This window comes from Ranitomeya imitator, chromosome 4, assembly GCF_032444005.1.
Source record: "Ranitomeya imitator isolate aRanImi1 chromosome 4, aRanImi1.pri, whole genome shotgun sequence".
In the NCBI taxonomy this organism is placed as follows: Eukaryota; Metazoa; Chordata; class Amphibia; order Anura; family Dendrobatidae; genus Ranitomeya; species Ranitomeya imitator.
The window spans coordinates 714,172,521-714,193,328 of NC_091285.1; the positions used below are offsets into that span (position 1 = coordinate 714,172,521).

The 20,808-nt window shown below is 44.8% G+C and overlaps 1 protein-coding gene across 1 annotated transcript; it reads right to left on the reverse strand.

The window, feature by feature from the left end:
• Positions 1 to 7,710: 7,710 nt before the first annotated feature.
• Positions 7,711 to 8,857, reverse strand: LOC138674394 (olfactory receptor 5G9-like). The gene has a single exon (XM_069762244.1). The coding sequence runs from the start codon at positions 8,739 to 8,741 to the stop codon at positions 7,773 to 7,775; it is 969 nt and encodes a 322-aa protein (XP_069618345.1). The 5' UTR covers positions 8,742 to 8,857; the 3' UTR covers positions 7,711 to 7,772.
• Between the last annotated feature and the right edge of the window lie 11,951 nt (positions 8,858 to 20,808).

Genomic DNA, 20,808 nt, shown 5'->3' on the forward strand with positions numbered 1-20,808 from the left:
TCCGATATTTTTTGAATATCGGCCGATACAATCCGATACCGATACTTATGGATATCGGAAGGTATCGCTCAACACTAGTCACCACATGTACCACTGACACGTGAAAGAGGTCTTGTAAAGTGCCATTGATTCCAAACCGCTTTATAGACATTATCTGCACTGTCCCCATTAGGGATAACAATCAGAATGTCTGTGGAGTAAGGGAGGAAGCGAGATTACCCGGAGGAAACCAAGGCAAATGGGGAGAACATACATACTCCTTATAGATGTTGTACTTGACTGGATTTTAACCCAGAACCCCATAACTGCAAAGCTGCCACGCTTCACTAACCACTGAGCTGCCCTCCTCTTCCACTGGGACCTGTTCCATCTGACTCAAGATTCTTATTTTTTACTTCTGCTCTGCTTAGTGTAGGGACAGGATTCAGCTGTAGTGAGGGACGGTATTAGGTTGTGCGTAGTTTTCCAGAAACACTCTCTGTATGTGCCCTGCACTGGTGTCAGTGATAGTACTGTGCCAAAATCCGCTGTGTGCACTCTTTCACCCATATCTGTAGGAGTATTGTGTCTTTAAGCCGCTGTGCTTACTCTGTAACCCTGCCTGTGGGCGCACTGTGCTCCGTTGTCTGGGCGCGAAAATTTTAATCAGCTTCTCTGGAGGGATGTGAAAACATTCTCGGTGATAAATTTGTTTTCAGCTTCAGTGGCAGTAGTGAATATTGGGTGAATATTGTAATCAGCTTCTTTAGGAGAAATATGGAAACATGCTCTGTGGGTGAATATTATTATCAGCTTTTGTGAGTGAAACATGAAAACATGCTCTGTGGGTGAAATTTTAAACTAGACTGGTGGTAGCAAGCCTCATTCATTGCGAGGACACTGTTAACATTTTTATGTTATTCATTTACTTCCTATTTTACCGTGATTGCTATGGTTACAGAACCTCTTGAAGTCATTTCCTTATCCAGAGATGTTTGTAAGGCAATTATCCTGCACTTAGCCCCAATTTGTCTTCCTTTTGCAGCTCCTAGTCCTTACTCCGACCATTTTACAGCACTGAAGTTTGGGTCCCCTTCTACTTATATAGGGTTTGGGGTCTGCGGTCAAGTTGGGGCCAAATTCGGGTCTCGAACCAGACTTTATAAATGTCCGAAGACACAAAAGAGAATAGTAAAACCAAAAACACTCAGTTTTTTACATCTTTTACTAGCACTTGCGGATTACTGCAACATTTTTTCAAACTGAGTGTTTTTGGTTTTACTATTCTCTTTTGTGTCTTCAGGTTTCTTGGTGGTGTGTGAACATGATCATACAGACTTGTTCACTGTGCAAGTAGCCCATGTGTTCCTGTTTTATAAATGTCCGGCTGAATCTTGCGAACCCGAACATGCACGGGTCCGCTCATCTCTACTGGTGATGGTCATTGCAGAATATTCCACTTCTTTGCTTTTGCAGTTTGTTTTAGGTCATTGTCCATCTGTCCTGTGAAGTGACATCCAATCAACTTTGCTTCATTTGGTTGAATCTGAGCAAAAAGTATCGCCCATGACACTTCATAATTAATTCGGCTTTTTCTGTCTTCAGTCACACCATCAGTAAACAGCAGTGACCCTGTACCTTTGGAAGCCATGCATGCTCGCACCTTCACATTGCCTCCACCAGACGATGTGCTGTGCTTTGGATCATGAGCCGTTCCAAGCCTTCTCCTTACTTTATTCTTCCCATCATTCTGGTACTGGTTGTTATTAGTTTCATTTGTTCATAAAATCTGGAATTCTATTCTCCAGCTAATCAATAGTTTGCACCTTATGTTGAACCCTCTGTTTTTATGTAGGCTTTGCTACTGAAATACCTACTTCTTGAATATTGTTCACTTGGGTGTATGATAAAAGGGGTTTTCCTCACCATGGGAAGGATTCTGCAATCATCCACCACTGTTGTCTTCCGTAGACGTCCAGACATTTTGAGTTCCAAATCCCACCACTGCACTCTTTTTAATTTAGGCAGAATGTACCAAACCATTGATTTGGCCTCTTCTAATATTTCTGCTATCCCTCTGATGGATTTTTACTTTTTCTAGACCAATGATGGACTGCTTCTCTTTCACTGAGAGCTCCTTTGAACACATGTCCACAGCAGCACCTTCCAAATGCAAATACCACACCTGGAATCAGCTACAAACCTTTTTACCTGCTTTATTGACAATGAATTAATGAGGAAATAGCCCATGCAGCCCTCTAAAGAGCTTTTCAGACATTTGTCCAATTATTTTTGGACCCCTTAACCCCTTCATGACCAGAGGTATTTTCATTTTTGCACTTTCGTTTTTTGGTCCCCTTCTTCCCAGAGCCATAACATTTAGATTTCTCAGTCAAAATGGCCATGTAAGGGTTTGTTTTATTGTGGGACAAGTTGTGCTTTTGACCAACGACATTGGTTTTAACATATCTTGTACTGGAAAAAGGGAAAAAAAATTCCAAGTGTGGTGAAATTGCAAAACAAATGCCTTCCACAATTGTGCTATAAAAGAACTGATGCCGCTCTTAAGGATGTATCACTACTGGGAGGGCGTATATGCAAAAACACGAGATGAAATCCCCCACCGGTGCTCCTGTTGTACGCCCTATAAATACTGTGCAGTGTGGAGAGTAGATACAGCATATGTACAAATACGATGTCTAGCACTAATAGCTCTGTTCTTACTCACCAGGTTTCCGTAGCATGGTAGGTGCCAGGAGCTACAGATGCGTGGATCGCCTGTCAAGATTGCTGAGCGGCACTCCTGATGAGCAGGTACTGGGCAGAGAAGTGGGCAGGCAGCAGCCGCAACTAAGCGGGGTAGCGGAGAGTCGGCGTGGAGTCCGGGAACGCCCTAGCCGGTGGCGTCCCTGGATACAGACAGGAAAGATGGCCGACGGGAGCGCCTAGCGTGTGACGTGACTTAGACTACGGGGCAGCGCTGTGTCCAAGAAGATTACCGACGCGTTTCGAAGGAACTCAGTCCTTCTTCATCAGGGTTACCGCCTACTTGGAAAACCCAGCTAAATAAATGTATGTATGTACCGCCCATCACTCCTCGCCCTGCAATGCACCTGTTGGCCTAATTGATCACTATGAGGGTATGTGCACACGTAGAAAGCTCCACTGTGTATTTTTCCGCAACGTATTTGATAAATCCGCAGGTCAAAACCGCGGCGTTTTATCCTGCGGATTTATCACGGTTTCTATTGCGGATTCCGCTGCGGTTTTACATCTGCAGTTTTCTATTGGAGCAGGTGTAAAAACGCTGCGGATTCCGCACAAAGAACTGACACTCTGCGGAAAATAAAACGCTGCGTTTCCACGCATTTTTTTCCGCAGCATGTGCACTGTGGATTTCGTTTCCCATAGGTTTACATTGTACTGTAAACTCATGGGAAACTGCTGCTGATCCGCAGCAAAATCCGCAACGTGTGCACATACCCTAATCCACTATGTTGCTACCAAATAGCGCACTACAGAAGGAATGGTGGTGCCTGGAGCTGATCTACATGCTCACATAAAAAGATGTGTACTGGAGAGCTACCATATTAGCCATGCTCGGGGGCAAATATATGTTTGCTAACAAATAATTTTGCTAAAAAGAAAATATGTATATACAAAATATATATAAATATAATTTAATTTAATTACATTTTATAAAACTGTTAAAGACAAACTTTATTAGTTGGTGCAAGAAAGAGTGAACACAATTAAAAGAAGTTTTTTGAGAAACACAACAATTCATAAAAGATATCCGCTTTCTGGGTAAAAAAAATTCAACTCTCCGCTACCCCGCTTGGCTGCGGCTGCTGCCTGCCCACTTCTCTGCCCAGTACCTGCTCATCAGGAGCACCGCTCAGCAATCTTGACCGGCGATCCATGCATCTGTTCGCTCATGGCACCTACCATGCTACGGAAACCTGGCGAGTCAGACCAGAGCTATCAGTGCTAGACATCGTGTTTGTACATATGCTGTATCTACTCTGCACACTGCACAGTACTTACAGGGCATAAAACAGGAGCACCGGTGGGGGATTTCTTCTTGTGTTTTATTTTGCATATACGCCCTCCCAGTAGTGATACATCCTTAAGAACGGCATCAGTTCTTTTATAGCACTTTTCTTTACATTATATTACAGCCTTGGCACCTGGCTGTACTGATCCCAGCTGCTAAGGATATTGTTCAGCTTGTGAGCGCTGGTGTTTTTACCTTTTACATAGCAATTCCTCAATTGTTTTTTGCTTTGCTCTTTTTTACTATGTTCGTTAAATGCTAAAACTGGCCTGCCGTTATGATTCTCCAGGTTATTACAGGTTCACAGACACCAAACATGTCTAGTTTTTTTTTTATCTAAATGGTGAAAATAGTTCCAATCTTTGTTTAAAAAACAATTGCGCCATTTCTGATACCAATATCGTCTCCATTTTTCATGATCTTGAGTTGGGTGAGGGCTTATTTTTTGTGCGCCGAGCTGATGATTTTTAAAGATACCATTTTGGTGCAGATACATTCTTTTGATTGTCCGTTATTGCATTTTAATTCAATGTTGCGGCGACAAAAAAACATAATTCTGGCATTTGTAATTTTTTTCTCATTTTGCGGATTAGCGATCAGGTTAATTCTTTTTATAGTGATTGATCAGGCGATTCTGAATGCGGCGATACCAAAGATATTTGATTTTTTTATTGTTTTATTTTGAATGGGATGAAAGGGGAGTAATTTAAATGTTTATATATTTTTATTTTTTTAATACTTTTAAAACCATATTTTTTATTTTTGGCATCCTTCAATAGTCTACACGGTAGACTACAAGCTCATGATCATGATCAGATCGCCTCTATGTAGTAGAATTGCTGGCTTGTTATGAGCGCCGACCACCGGTCAATGCTCATACCAATCCAGCAGTGACAACCGTAGAGGTGTGCTGGAGACTTGCCAACCAATCAGCATCATGTGACATGGGGACCAATGGGCAGGATTTCCGGCGTGCTTGCCGGAAGTGCATAATAAATGCCACTGTCAGAGTTAACTTCACTGATAGTTTGAAGAAGGCAGATACATTTTGGAAGCAGCTTGACAGAAGGAACTTCCACCTTGATATTCCTCATGGACAACGACTTCCTGTTCCCAAATTCAAAGCTTGAGTCCTTAGAATGTCTCCTATTAGCAGCTGAGGCCAGACTACCCTGCGTCTTCTTCAAGTTTTATCTTTCTTTAGACCAGATGCCATTTAATTTATCCACAGACTTTACAATTTCTGTAGTATCTATCACAATAGTCGAAATGGAACTAAGATGAGAATATAACCCAAGATTACAGAAAAGCTGAAACATTTTCATGAATCCTTGATATTTATAATATTAATAATAGATATAAGCAAAAAGATCAGAACAGAATTCATTTCTCATTTTTTACAAAAATATGCATTCTCTAAAATGGCTTCCATGGACAAGCTTAGCACAATCTACTCCATTTACCAGATCTCTAGACTTCATCATTTATTGAATTTTCTGAGGGACCCATAAATTAGGGTCGTAAAGTTGGCTGAAGGCTGGTGGTGCAGGCTGGCACAAATGGTCAGGTAGCTGGCTCCGAACCAGTAGGACAGTCGCACTACAAAAGCATAACATAGGAGAATCTTCTGTTAACATGCTGAGTTCCAGGAGTTCCAGCTTAGGAATAAATACAGGAAAAATTATTTTTTGTGAACAATGAACAGTAGATACGGGGGTCAGTGGGTGCTCTAGTCCACTGGCTCGAGACATCATGGACCAGAGATCATCCCACTGAATGCCCACTATTTTTACTGTGGGTATAATACTACTCAGACAACACAAGGTGAGGGTAAAACAGTGTGACAATAATTTATTGATCCACTAACAAACAATAACATATAGAACAGTCCCAGCAACTACCCAAGATGGTGCAAATTACAGTCTCACCCTTCAGCTGACTCACCAGGATAACAGCACCTGTGAATTCAGAGCTTCCAGGGCCGATTACTCCATCTGTGACACACACAGAGAGGAGGTAACAACAACCTTAGGAAGGTGACCGAGAGCAGTCCATTAGTGTACGAGGCCAGGTGACCTGATTGTCTCAACCAGGATTCTCCAAATGTCTTTGAGGGTTCAGTCATGGTCAAAGAAGCAGCTCTCTACTTTTTTAGTTGGAGCCATGATGCCATGGTTACTGTAATGTGCAGTCTCTCTAAACACAGTGAGATCCTCCATATTAAAGTTCACAACTTCTCATTCAGGCATTCCTCCACAGGCTGGGGGAAGGTGGAAGGAGGCCATCCATCACTGCTGGAGTGTGCAAACAATATGCATAGATTGTCCTTCAAATTTGCAGAACACCAATGGGTCATCAATAGTGTTGATCATTCCGATACCGCAAGTATCGGGTATCGGTTGATACTTGCGGTATCGGAATTACGATACCGAGATCCGATACTTTTGTGGTATCGGGTATCGGCATCGGATCAATAGGGATGTGTAAAATAAAGAATTAAAATAAAAAATATTGATATGCTCACCTCTCCGGCGGCCCCTGGACATCACGCTGGTAACCGGCCGGCTTCTTTGTTTAAAATGAGCGCCTTTAGGACCTGCGAATGACGTCGCGGCTTCTGATTGGTCGCGTGCCGCCCATGTGACCGCCACGCGACCAATCAGAAGCCGCGACGTCATTCTCATTCACTAAACTCCTAATTCTAGGAATTGAGGACCTGCGAATGACGTTGCGGCTTCTTATTGGTCGCGTGGCGGTCACATGGGCGGCACGCGACCAATCAGAAGCCGCGACGTCAATCGCAGGTCCTAAAGGCGCTCATTTTAAACAAAGAAGCCGGCCGGTTACCAGCGTGAAGTCCAGGGGCCGCCGGAGAGGTGAGCATATCAATATTTTTTATTTTAATTCTTTATTTTACACATCACTATGGATCCCAGGGCCTGAAGGAGAGCTTCCTCTCCTTCAGACCCTGGGAACCATCAGGATACATTCCGATACTTGATGTGCCATTGACTTGTATTGGTATCGGATATCGGTATCGGCGATATCCGATATTTTTCGGGTATCGGCCGATACTATCTGATACCGATACTTTCAAGTATCGGACGGTATCGCTCAACACTAGTCATCAACATGTTAGCAAACATTGTTCACATATCATGTTTCACAAAGATAGTAGAACAATACTAAGACTGCAATACTAGGACAGATACAATAGCTAATCAACAGCCAGTCCACAAATGGCAGCCACTGAACATTAATTCAGTTGACAATAAGAGTCAACCTTACTTCTCACATGAACTCTAGCTCATGTTCCTGGGTCTACTGACATAACACATCTGAATAATTCCGAATTAATGCTGTGTCATAACAAGTGACAAAACGAAGCTCAACGTGTTCCTCTATCCATTGTTAGAAAGCAAATTATCTTTCCAGCAAGCAAGTTTAAACCAAATATAGAAATAAAAAAATGTTTGCACCATTCAAATTGAAAAAATCCAGTATTTTCCTTTAAATCCATAGAACTAAACTATTGATTAGCCAGAAGCCATTTTGCTGAATTCAAAGGAATCAAATCATAAAAATAGTGGATTCTGACCTATCCATTTTTCTGTGAAATTTGAAGCAAATTTAATTTGCTGTTAATCAATCTACTCATCTCTAGTTGAAACACAACTTCTAATGGATTGAAAACAATGCTTTGGGTAATGATTTCACTCATAGTTGAATGAGGCCTTCACTTATTACCACTGAGCTGAACATTTAAACTCATTTTGTTTAAAAAATATATATATCTCATCTTTTGCATAGCTCTCCTAATCTCATTGTTCCTCAGACTGTAGATAATAGGATTCATTAATGGTGTCACCACTAAATACAACAGGGATCTGTATTTGTTGGTATTGGATGAGCTTTCATCAGATGGCGTAATGTAGACTGCGATTAGGCTGCCGTAATATGCACATACTGTGGTCAGGTGGGAGCTACATGTGGAGAAGGCTTTTCTTCTACCATAAGAAATGTTAAGGATCGTAAAGAAAATGCAAAAGTAGGTAACAATGATAAAAACAAATGGAAAGAAAAGCGAAAAGATGCAATAAACAAAGTCTTGCAATATTACAATGGAAATGTCTGAAGTGGCCAATTCCATTAAGGGACCAAGGTCACAAAAGAAATGATCTATGTAATTCAAGCCACAGAAGTTAGACTGAATAAAAACAAAAAACTCACTTGAAATGAGCACAATCATCAAAAACCAGGCTCCAATAACAAGTCGAAGGCAAAGATCTAGACTTATGAGTGAGGAATATCGTAATGGATGACAAATGGCCAAATACCGATCATAAGACATAATGGCAATGAGGAAACATTGAACAGAGCAAAATATACAAAAGAAATAAAGCTGTGTCAGACAACCCCAAAGGGACAAAACTCCTTCCTCAACAAACATAATGCCTAACATCATGGGGATAACCCATGTGGTCAGTAAGACATCTGCTATGGATAAATGCTTCAGTAAGAAAAACATTGGAGTTTTGAGTTGGTCAATGATGGTCACTAGAAGGATAATGAGAAGATTTCCTCCCAGTATACATATGTAACTCAGGGTAAGCAGAAGGAATAGAAGAGGTTTGTATTCGGACAGACTTTGGAATCCAAGAAGACGTATCTGAGTGACTTGTGTCTGATTCTCCTCACACATCATTAATATATCAATAAGTATCCAAGAATTATTTTCTCCTAAAAATTAAGAGTATTTATTCAAGCTCAGGTATAAAGTCTGGGAATGTAGCCCACTAAAAACAAATAGTGATGGTTTTCATTATTAGAGGAGACTCACTAGAATTTTGGGATATTTTCATCTGTGAAATGATATCTTCGCATTGTTGGCCCTTCTGATGTAAAGGCGAAATATTCCAGACGTTCACATCTTTTATAGTCTCAGAAAAACATAGCAAATGCCCACTGGATCCCGATAATCACCCTCAAGTGAATGTTCTAGACAAAAGAGACCAGAGGTTTAAATGAACTGATAGTTATCTCACCTCCAGAGAATTTTGGTATAAAAGGTTTCATGTTTTATATGCTAAATATCCACAATATTTAAGCTTCCAAAGATATAAAGTACTTTACTGTATATAAAATGCAGTGAGATAGTTTTAGCAAGAGGGTCAAGAATTAAGCAGTTAAAAATTATTTAAAAATTAGAAAAAGATTATTTTTGTCAAATAAGATGCAAAGAAAAATATAAATTAAATTAATTTTTGATGCTACCAACCTTTGGTTTCCAAACAGGATCAAAGCATTAATTCTTCTAAGGACATTTACACAGAGTTCTTGAAGGAAGTTGGTTGGGAGGTTGTTCCAAACATCTTGGAGAAGTATCCACAGATTTTCTGTGGATTTCCTGTAGGTTTGCACAAAATCTTCTGTCTCTTCAAACAATCTCATGCAAACATGATTTTGTTGAGATCGGATATCGGTTGGGGACATATCATCACCTTCAGAGTGCCTTGTTTTTCTTATGCTCAAGATCATTTTCTATGATCATTCTTCATGACATCAGCTGTATGTTCATGGCCATTATCATGCTGAAGAAATTAATTTGCACCAATCTGATGACTTTCTTAGAGTATAGTATGGCCCAGAATGTATCCCCCATAGGGGGCTTAAAGGGAGCGCTGCTTCACAAAGGCGGTTGCTAGGCCTTAACTTTGGCTGGTAAGGAGATAATGTGAGGGATAGAGTTTGGGTGAAAATTTAGGGGGGAGGAGTATAGGGTCAGGGGAAGTTGTGGGTTTTTGTGATTGGCTAGTGGGAGGTATCCTGTGGGGGGTACATAAGGTGAGGGGTGGAGGGGGTAATTCAGTCGGGATAGCAGCTTACCTGAATGTCATGGGGGCTCTTGTCCAGGAAATCCGTACCTTGGCAGCAAGCAAAGGACAGCAGTGGCTACAGGATCAGCTGCAGATGTGGAAAACTGATGGTGGGACTGCTGAGGTGGTTGCATCACAGAGTCTCTGGGTCGTGCCAGGACGTCCTAACTGCCGGAGCGATTTAGCCCGGATTTGACTCCAGACCAGATGACGGCTGCAGAGCTCATCCAGGGACCCATCCGGATGTTCGGCGCAGCTCCAGCCTCTGGCCACTGGGTGTCACTCTGGGGTAGTTCCTCAGCGTCGGCAGGTGCCAGGAGCTGGGGGAAGTGATATTGCTGGCTCTGCTCCCTTTGTGACATCATCCTGGTCAGGTGGTGTTGCTGACCAGGAAGTGTGGCCGGCTTGGAGGAGCAGGGCTTCGGATGCAGCAGCGAGTATGGAGCCGGCAGAGCAGCAGGTGCGTCAGCACCGGGATCAGTCGGCTGTATGCACTGTGGGAGCAGATGCTACAAAAAAGCGGCAGGTGCAGCAGCCCCAGGCCCAGTCAGCAGTGGTGGGGAGAATGGAGATGCAGTCGGCTGGAGCTGACACAGAGGAATGGCTGGAGCATCTGCTCAGCAGCAGCACAATCGCAGAGACGAAGATACGGAAGATTGGTGCGGGGTGCCAGGTGGCGACTCATCCATTATGTCAGCAGCAGTGGAGGCCAGGGTGATTTTCATTGAAGATTGCAGATCGCTACCAGGGATGCAGACTGCAGGCATGCAGCTGAAGTCTCTCCTATGTCCAGACGATGCACCACAGTGGATAGCAGCTCCATGTCTAGTGGTGGGTTGACTATGTCGAGTTTACCTGGCAATGTCCCTGAGCCAGACTCTGCTTCTGCAGAGGAGGGCCAAATTTCGTCTGACAGTGCAGACAGCGAAGGCGATCGTAATGGAGGACAAAAGACGACTGTTATGAGGCTCCCTGGTCGACCTGGTAAGTCACGTAGTTCGCATGAGCCCTGGGAAAATGTGAATGATGTGGATGTGAGTGAGCGGTATTTTATTAGGGGTTTGGATGCTGGTAGTGGGGTGAGTACTGAACGTGTGAGAGAGGTGGTGCCAGAATTTTTTAGCATGGTGTGGGTTTTTTATCACCAGTAACAGATCCTAGCAAAGTTTGGCAGGGTGGCCTTGGTGGTTCGGGGTCAGCAGGGGTGGTGGAGACTCCGCTGGTTGTTAGTGGTGAGATTCTCACACCAGTTGCAGTTGCTCCAGTGGTGGTTAATGAGACAGTCTTGTCACCACCGGCTGCGGTGCCTACGGTGGATGTGGTTTAGTTGGATGACAGAGCAAGGGGTGAGGTCTATGTGTGCTTTGATGGCCCCTTAGGTGCACACTTGAAGCAGGAAGTGAGAGAAAAAGTATGGAAGGACGAGTATGTGGAAATTTTTTCTCTGTTACCATTGGAAAAGTTTAACCTTGACAGGGCTAACCTGGATGAGAATAAGAAGGATGAGGAGGAGTGCAGGTGTTATCACCTTATTCCTTGCACTTTTCAGAATTGGTTGCAGGCTGTAACAACTCTGCAGGCAGCACTGCATGGCCTCCCATCCCCCACCTGCCTTACACTCCAACTTACTCACTACTTCGGGCCATGCAGTAAGTTCTGTCTTCTGCCGGATCCATGCTGGGTGCCTCTTGTCTCCTGCCTGCTCTCTGCATACTTCCCAGCTGTGTTCATAGGGGGGCGGCACTGACACTCCCTGGCTCTTATTGAGTCAGTTTGCATCTTCCTAAGGTGTCCCTAGCCAATTGCCAAGAGGCCTCAGGTACTTAAGGCATCCCCACCTATAGGAGGATGCCTGAGCAACTTACTTCTTCAGTTAGTGTCTTGCTGCTGAGGTACCAGGTCCTGTCTTGCTATTTCTCTTGTGTCAGCCACCCAGAGGGGCTTTGTACCCTGGTCTGTACCTGTGTCTCTTGTCTCTGCCACCCAGTGGGGCTTCGTACCCTGGTCTGAGTCCTTGTTTCTGTGCCTTGTCCCTTTCTGACCCTGTCTGAACATAATCCTAAACATATGTCCGTTTGAATCCCTGTCTGTAGCTTTTCCTTTTCCGCTGTGTGTTTCCTTCTGTTCACTCCTTCTCCTCGTTGTTCTGCCTCCTTCGGCTCTGCTCATTGCTCCTCCTCCTTCGGCTCTGTTCTTTGCTTTGCATTCTTTGGCTCTCCTCTTTACTCCTCATCCTACAGCTCTGGTCTTTGCTCCTTCTCCAGCAGTTCTGGTCTTTGCTCTGCCTCCTTGGGCTCTGCTCTTTGCTCCGCCTCCTGCGGTTTGGGTGTTTGCTCCACCTCCTGCGGTTCTGGTCTTTGCTCCACCTCCTGCAGTTCTGGTCTTTGCTCCGCTTCCTGAGGTTCTGCTATACACGAGATATACGAGTCAAATAATTGCCATGAGTACTACTAGCAAAATATATTTATTAGATTTTCACTGAAAATCATACATATCATATATGGTAGAAAATAGATAAAAGGATGTGACTGCATCCACAGGTGCAAAAAGTCCAGGTATAGCCGACAAAAACACAATAAGTTACAATGCATACATAATATTGAGGTATACAAAAAATGCAAATAGCCCATGTGTGTGGCAGACAAAACATCAAGGTGGGTGTTATCTATACATAGTAATCCTGATAATGCCTCATGTAACTGCCACACATTAAGTATACATAGACCGCATTATATAAACAGCTAGTTAGCAAAGTAAAGAGTTAATTACCCATAGTTTGTGTCCTGTCTGGCTCCTGGATGAACCCCAACGCGCGTTTCGCGTGTATGTGTTGCTGCTTCCTCAGGGGGCGTCCTGAGGTTCTGGTCTTTCCTCCACCTCCTGCATTCTGGTCTTTGCTCCGCTCCTTGTGGTTCTGCCTTTCATCCGCTCCTTGCAGTTCTGCCTTGCATCGGCTCCTTGCAGTTCTGACTTGCATCCGCTCTTGCAGCTCTGCCTTGCATCCGCTCCTTGCGGTTCTGCCTTCCTCTGCTCCTTGAGGTTCTGCCTTGCTCCGCTCCTTGCGGTCCTGCTCTACCTCTGTTCTGCAACCCTAGGGTCAGGTTCCTACTTGTTCCCATATACCTTCCAGTCTGTACAGGCCCTTATCTGTACCCATATACCATCCAGTCTGAACAGGCCCCTACCTGTTTCCATATACCTGCCCGTACCTCTCCCTACCTAGCCAGTACCTGTCCCACCAGAATACCAGCCGTGCCTGCCTGGCCTACTAGTGTCTCAGCCATGCCCGCCTGACAGTTTCTAAGCCATGTCTGCCGGCCAGTATCTCAGCTGTGCTCAACTGCCAAGTTCTCTTTTACCTGTCCAGGTCTGGAAGCCAAGCAAGCTGCTGCGATTGAAACAACCAAGTTGTAAGATGTGTCTGGTTCCCATGCATCTGAGTCAGTCAGCAGTGTCGTCTTCTTCATCTGGTCTACTAGTCGTCGAATCAATTTGTGAGGACTAGTGTTGAGCATTCCGATACTGCAAGTATCAGGTATCGGCCGATATTTGCGGTATCGGAATTCCGATACGAGATCCGATACTTTCAGTATGCAGGGAGAGGACGTGGAAATTCTGTGCCTGCTGCGGGCACTAGTGTCTCATCATCCCCCAGTTTTAGCAGGGAACAGTCCTTCATGTGCAGCTTTGTAGGAGCTCGCCGTACCCCGCTGCTGCGGGACGAACAAATTGAAGCCATTGTCGGATGGATGGCAGCTAAAGCATTGACATCGATTAGTGCCTCATCCTCTCAGGCACAGAGCACTGAAGAGCACCCATCTGTCTCTTCCACACCTGCCAAATTGCCCAGGCAGTCAGGGCAGTCAGAGAGCCCAGGACAGGAGCCATCTCTACTTCTGTTCACTGAATCTAACCACCTGACCACCACAGGATAAGAAGTCGCCAGAGAGTACCACAACGCTAGGATCAATAATACAGTTAAGTCCATATATATTTGGACAGAGACAACATTTTTCTAATTTTGGTTACAGACATTATCACAATGAATTTTAAACAAAACAATTCAGATGCAGTTGAAGTTCAGACTCTCGGCTTTCATTTGAGAGTTTCCACATTAAAATTGGATGAACGGTTTAGGAGTTTTAGCTCCTTAACATGTGCCACCCTGTTTTTAAAGGGGCCAAAAGTAATTGGACAATTGACTCCAAGGCTATTTCATGGACAGGTGTGGGCAATCCCTTCGCTATGTCATTCTCAATTAAGCAGATAAATGGTTTGGAGTTGATTTGAGGTGTGGTGCTGCATTTGGAAGGTTTTGCTGTGAAGTAAACATGCAGTCAAAGGAGCTCTCTATGCAGGTGAAACAAGCCATCCTTAAGCTGCGAAAACAGAAAAAACCCATCCGAGAAATTGCTACAATATTAGGAGTGGCAAAATCTACAGTTTGGTCCATCCTGAGAAAGAAAGAAAGCACCGGTGAACTCATCAATGCAAAAAGACCTGGGCGCCACGGAAGACAACAGTGGTGGATGATCGCAGAATAATCTCCATGGCGAAGAGAAACCCCTTCACAACAGCCGACCAAGTGACCAACACTCTCCAGGAGGTCGGCGCATCAATATCCAAATCTACCATAAAGAGAAGACTGCATGAAAGTAAATACAGAGGGTTCACTGCACGGTGCAGCCACTCATAAGCATCAAGAAGAAAAAGGCTAGACTGGACTTTGCTAAAAAAACATCTAAAAAAGCCAGCACAGTTCTGGAAGAACATTCTTTGGACAGATGAAGCCAAGATCAACCTCTACCAGAATGATGGAAAGAGGAAAGTATGGTGAAGGCGTGGTACAGCTCATGATCCAAAGCATACCACTTCATCTGTAAATCACGGCGGAGGCAGTGTGATGGCGCGGGCATGCATGGCTGCCAGTGGCACTGGGTCACTAGTGTTTATTGATGATGTGACACAGGACAGGAGCAGCCGAATGAATTCTGAGGTATTCAAAGCCGCCATACTGTGTGCTCAGATCCAGCCAAACTGATTGGTCATCACTTCATACTACAGATGGACAATGACCCATTGTTGCCAAAGCAACCCAGGAATTTATTAAAGTAAAGAAGTGGAATATTATTGAATGGCCAAGTCAGCCACCTGATCTCAACCCAATTGAGCATGCATTTCACTTGTTAAAGACTAAATTTCAGACAGAAAGGCCCACAAACAAACAGCAACTGAAAACCACCGCAGTGAAGGCCTGGCAAAGCTTCAAAAATGAGGAAACACAGCGTCTGGTGATGTCCATGAGTTCAAGACTTCAAGCAGTCATTTTCAACAAAGGGTTTTCAACCAAGTACTAAAAATGAACATTTTATTTAAAATTATTGAATCTGTCCAATTACTTTTGGTCCCTTTAAAAACTGGGTGGCACATGTTAAGGAGCTGAAACTCCTAAACCCTTCATCCAATTTTAATGTGGATACCCTCAAATAAAAGCTGAAAGTCTGAACTTCAACTGGATCTGAATTGTTTTGTTTTAAATTAATTGTGGTAATGTCTATAACCATAATTAGAAAAAGGTTATCTCTGTCCAAATATATATGGACCTAACTGTATGCCTTTATTGAATATATTGGCAATTCATACATCAAAGAATAAGTTTAAAAAGTGAACAAATACATATATAAAAGATTAAAAAATAACAAAAAACGCAGGAACAATATTGTATGGTACCCAGAGATCCCTAAATAATAAAGGTAGCACCCCACCGAGGGTAATAATGCCTTTGCTCGCTGTGCTACACAAAAGTAGTGAAAAGGTCTATAATAGACCCAAAAATGTATAGAATTGGATTATATGTAACACATATAAAATATTTCATTAGATGTGAAACAAACTAGTGAAACCAGACACAGCAAAATTATATATCAACTACAAATAATGTTGTTAAAAAATATTAATGAAAAAACAGTGCACAAAACCTCATAAAAAGATATAACTGTCCATAGACAACAATGGTGCTATAAAAGATGATACAAATAAAATATATAATCATCATTTTTTATAGCACCATTGTTGTCTATGGACAGTTATAACTTTTTATGAGGTTTTGTGCACTGTTTTTGTTCACTTTTTAAACTTATTCTTTGATGTATGAATTGCCAATATATTCAATAAAGGCATATTATTGATCCTAGCGTTGTGGTACTCTCTGGCGACTTCTTATCCTGTGGTGGTCAGGTGGTTATACACTGAAGCTTTCACAGTGCACCTTATCCCAATGAGACACATTACGATTTATATTCCTATCTAGGTTTGATTTGTGGTTTTAATAGGTGTTCATTGTGTTTTTTAATTCTGTTCACTGAATCTGTTGGCTTGGAAAGAGGGGGTCGGCCAAGCAGCATTCAAGAAATGGAAGAAGAGGCAGTATGCAGTGATGCCCAACAACTTTGTCTCTCTGAATCTAAAGAGGAGGGTCAGCCAGTGCCTCCAGTCAGCACACCTCAGTATGCATCTGATGATGAGACTCAGGTGCCAATTTTGGGTGCATAATGTGCTGCCGAGACTACCCAGGAGAAGAAGTTGGTGGAAGAGGGTAGTGTAGATGATGAGGTCTTTGACCCATCATGGCATGAGGTACAGGAAGGTGGCTGGAGCAGCTCTGAGGAAGAGATTCCCCAAACGGCCCAAAGAGGGAGAGGGAGCGGGAAGACTGCGTTGCCTATAGCCTCCACTTCGGCACCCATTAGGAGCATGCCTCTTCCAAAAGCCAAAATGGGCACTCACAAGACTTGCAGTGCCTGGTCCTTTTTTGACACAGTTGCAGATGACATTTGCTTTCTCAAATGCAAGCTGTATCATCAGAAAGTCAAAAGAGGGAAAAGTGCCAGCAACCTCAATACCACAAATATGTGGAAACATGTGCGGACCAAGCACATGGTGGAGTTACAAAAACACACTGAAGACCTAGGCCAACCTACAGTGGCACCTACCACCTCTTCAGCTTGTGTTGTAGCCTCGTCCTCCAGCTCACACACAGCTGGTTTGGCTTCCTCACAGGATCGCCATAGAAGAACCTCTGGCACTGTTGTCCAGAGACCCAGTGTAATTCCACCCACAGCACCACGTTCCCAGTCATCCTCACACTCCCAGACCAGTCTACAGCCATTGGTAGCACAGGCGTGGGAGTAAAGGCGCCCTTTCTCGGCAAACCGCCCACGACCACAGGCTCTGAATGCTGGCATTGCAAAACTACTGTCCCTTGAAATGCTGTCATTCAGGCTGGTGGAGACTGACACCTTCCGTAACTTGATGGCATTGGCAGTCCTACAATATAACATGCCGAGCCGCTTTTATTTCAGCAGGCAAGTTGTCCTTTCCCTGCAAAAGCATGTAGAGAGAAACATTAAACATGCGCTACTAAACGCCATCAGTAGCAAGGTCCAACTCACCACCGATGCGTGGACCAGTCACCATGGACAGGGATGATACCTTTCCCTCACTGCCCATTGGTCAATGTTGTGGAGCTGGCTACAGATCTTGCGAGTGGCACTGTACGTGTTCTGCCAACTCCAAGGATTGCAGGAATCCAGTCTGTACACATTGACTCCTCCTCATACTCCAGTTCCTCTGAATCAGCACTGCAGGAGCCGTCACAGTCCACCTCCACATGAACCCGTGAACGCTTTCCTGTTACGACCGATATGAGCACAGCCGTGGCCAAACGTCAACAGGCCGTAATTAAATTAATTTATTTGGGGAATCGAAGCCACACAGCGCAGGAGCTCTGGAATGCCATCAAGCAGGAGAGTAGTATCCAGGTCTCCTGTTGTGTTCATGTTTCTACCACCGGAACTGTAATCCCTGGGCTCCAAAACCGCCAGTTGCTGCTCAGAAGTGCCGTTGGCACAGTCAACACATGACCCAGTGTTATTGGGTTTCAGTAACGTCAGCTGATCCCCTGCTGTGTATGCGGCAATTTCTCCTGCACCCTCCACATTCATATAACATCAGATATTAAACCTTCTCCAATTAGGCCGCGGCCTACACTTTGTTTCTCCTGTAATCCCTGGGCTCCAACACCGTCACACACACTGTACAGAGAACAACACTAGATCCTGTGTTGGTGGGGTTCAGTAATGTCAGCTGTTCCCCTGCTGTGTATCTGGCAATTGCTCCTGCTATCTCCATGCTCACATTACTTCAGATATTAAACTCGCTCCAATTAGGCCTCGGCCTACATCCTGATTGACCCTGGGCTCCAACACTGCCAGTTGCTGCTTGGAAGTGCCATCTGCACAGAGAAAAACACTCGATCCTGTGTTAGTGGGGTTCAGTAATGTCAGCTGCTCCCCTGCTGTGTATCTGGCAATTGCTCCTGCTATCTCCACGTTAACACTACTTCAGATATTAAACTCGTTCCAATTAGGTTCGGCCTACACCCTGATAGAACCTGGGCTCCCACACCGCCAATTGCTGCTCAGAAGTGCCGTCTGCACAGAGAAAAACACTCGCTCCTGTGTTAATGTGGTTCAGTAACATCAGCTGCTCCACTGCTGTGTATCAGGCAATTGCTCCTGCTATCTCCACGTTCACACTACTTCAGATATTAAACTCACTCCAATTAGGCTTCGGCCTACACCCTGATTAACACTGGGCTCCAATACCGCCAGTTGCTGCTCAGAAGTGCGGTCTGCACAGAGATAAACACTCACTCTTGTGTTAGTTGGGTTCAGTAACGTGAGCTGCTTCCCTGCTGTGTATCCGGCAATTGTTCCTGCTATCTCCGCGTTCACACTACTTCAGATATTAAACTCGCTCCAATTAGGCTCGGCCTACACCCTGATTGACCCTGGGCTCCAACACTGCCAGTGCTGCTCGGAAGTGCCGTCTGCACAGAGAAAAACACTCGCTCCTGTGTTAATGTGGTTCAGTAACATCAGCTGCTTCCCTGCTGTGTATCCGGCAATTGCTCCTGCTATCTCCACGTTCACACTACTTCAGATATTAAACTCACTCCAATTAGGCTTCGGCCTACACCCAGATTGACCCTGGGCTCCAACACCGCCAGTTGCTGCTCAGAAGTGCCGTCTGCACAGAGAAAAACACTCGCTCCTGTGTTAGTGGGGTTCAGTAACGTCAGCTGCTCCCCTGCTGTGTATCCGGCAATTGCTCCTGCTATCTCCACGTTCACACTACTTCAGATATTAAACTCGCTCCAATTAGGCATGGCCTACACCCTGATTAACACTGGGCTCCAATACTGCCAGTTGCTGCTCAGAAGTGTGGTCTGCACAGAGATAAACACTCACTCTTGTGTTAGTTGGGTTCAGTAACGTCAGCTGCTCCCCTGCTGTGTATCCAGCAATTGCTCCTGCTATCTCCACGCTCACACTACTTCAGATATTAAACTCGCTCCAATAAGGCTCGGCCTAAACCCTGATTGACCCTGGGCTCCAACACCGCCAGTTGCTGCTCGGAAGTGCTGTCTGCACAGTGAAAAACACTCGCTCCTGGGTTAGTGGGGTTCAGTAACGTCAGCTGCTCCCCTGCTGTGTATGCGGCAATTGTTCCCGCTACCTCCACGCTGACACAACAAGCGATCTTAAATTGCCTGGAGTGCAGGCCTCGGCCTACACTCTGCTTCTCCTTGATTACCTGGGCTCCAACACAGCAAGTTGCTGCTCAGAAGTGCCGTCTGCACAGAGAAAAACACTCGCTCCTGTGTTAATGTGGTTCAGTAACGTCAGCTGCTCCCCTGCTGTGTATCCGGCAACTGCTCCTGGTATCTCCACGTTCACACTACTTCAGATATTAAACTCACTCCAATTAGGCTTCGGCCTACACCCTGATTGACCCTGGGTTCCAACACCGCCAGTTGCTGCTCAGAAGTTCCATCTGCACAGAGAAAAACACTCACTCCTGTGTTAGTGGGGTTTAGTAACGTCAGCTGCTCCCCTGCTGTGTATCCGGCAATTGCTCCTGCTATCTCCACGTTCACACTACTACAGATATTAAACTCGCTCCAATTAGGCACGGCCTACTCCCTGATTGACCCTGGGCTCCAATACCGCCAGTTGCTGCTTGGAAGTGCGGTCTGCACAGAGATAAACACTCACTCCTGTGTTAGTTGGGTTCAGTAACGTCAGCTGCTTCCCTGCTGTGTATCCGGCAATTGCTCCTGCTATCTCCACGTTCACAGTACTTCAGATATTAAACTCGCTCCAATTAGGCTCGGTCTACACCCTGATTGGCCCTGGGCTCCAAACCGCCATCTGCTGCTCGGAAGTGCCATCTGCACAGAGAACAACACTAGCTCCTGTGTTAGTGGGGTTCAGTAACATCAGCTGCTCCCCTGCTGTGTATCCGGCAATTGCTCCTGCTATGTCCACGCTCACATTACTTCAGATATTCAACTCTCTCCAATTAGGCCTCGGCCTACACCCTGATTTACCCTTGGCTCCAACACTTCCAGTTGCTGCTCAGAAATGCAATCTGCACAGAGAAAAACACTTGCTCCTGTGTTAGTGGGGTTCAGTAACATCAGCTGCTCCCTTGCTCTGTATCCGGCAATTGCTCCTGCTATCTCCATGCTCACACTATTTCAGATATTAAACTCGCTCCAATTAGGCTTCGGCCTACACCCAGATTGACCCTGGGCTCCAACACCGCCAGTTGCTGCTCGGAAATGCCGTCTGCACAGAGAAAAACACTCGCTCCTGTGTTAGTGGGGTTCATTAACGTCAGCTGCTCCCCTGCTGTGTATGCGGCAATTGCTCCTGCTACCTCCACGCTGACACAACAAGCGATCTTAAATTGCCTTGAGTGCAGGCCTCGGCCTACACTCTGCTTTTCCTTGATTACCTGGGCTCCAACACCGCAAGTTGCTGCTCGGAA

Bases quoted from the DNA above. Each gene is read 5' to 3' on its own strand.
- LOC138674394 (XM_069762244.1), bottom strand. From the start codon at position 8,741: ATGATGTGTGAGGAGAATCAGACACAAGTCACTCAGATACGTCTTCTT.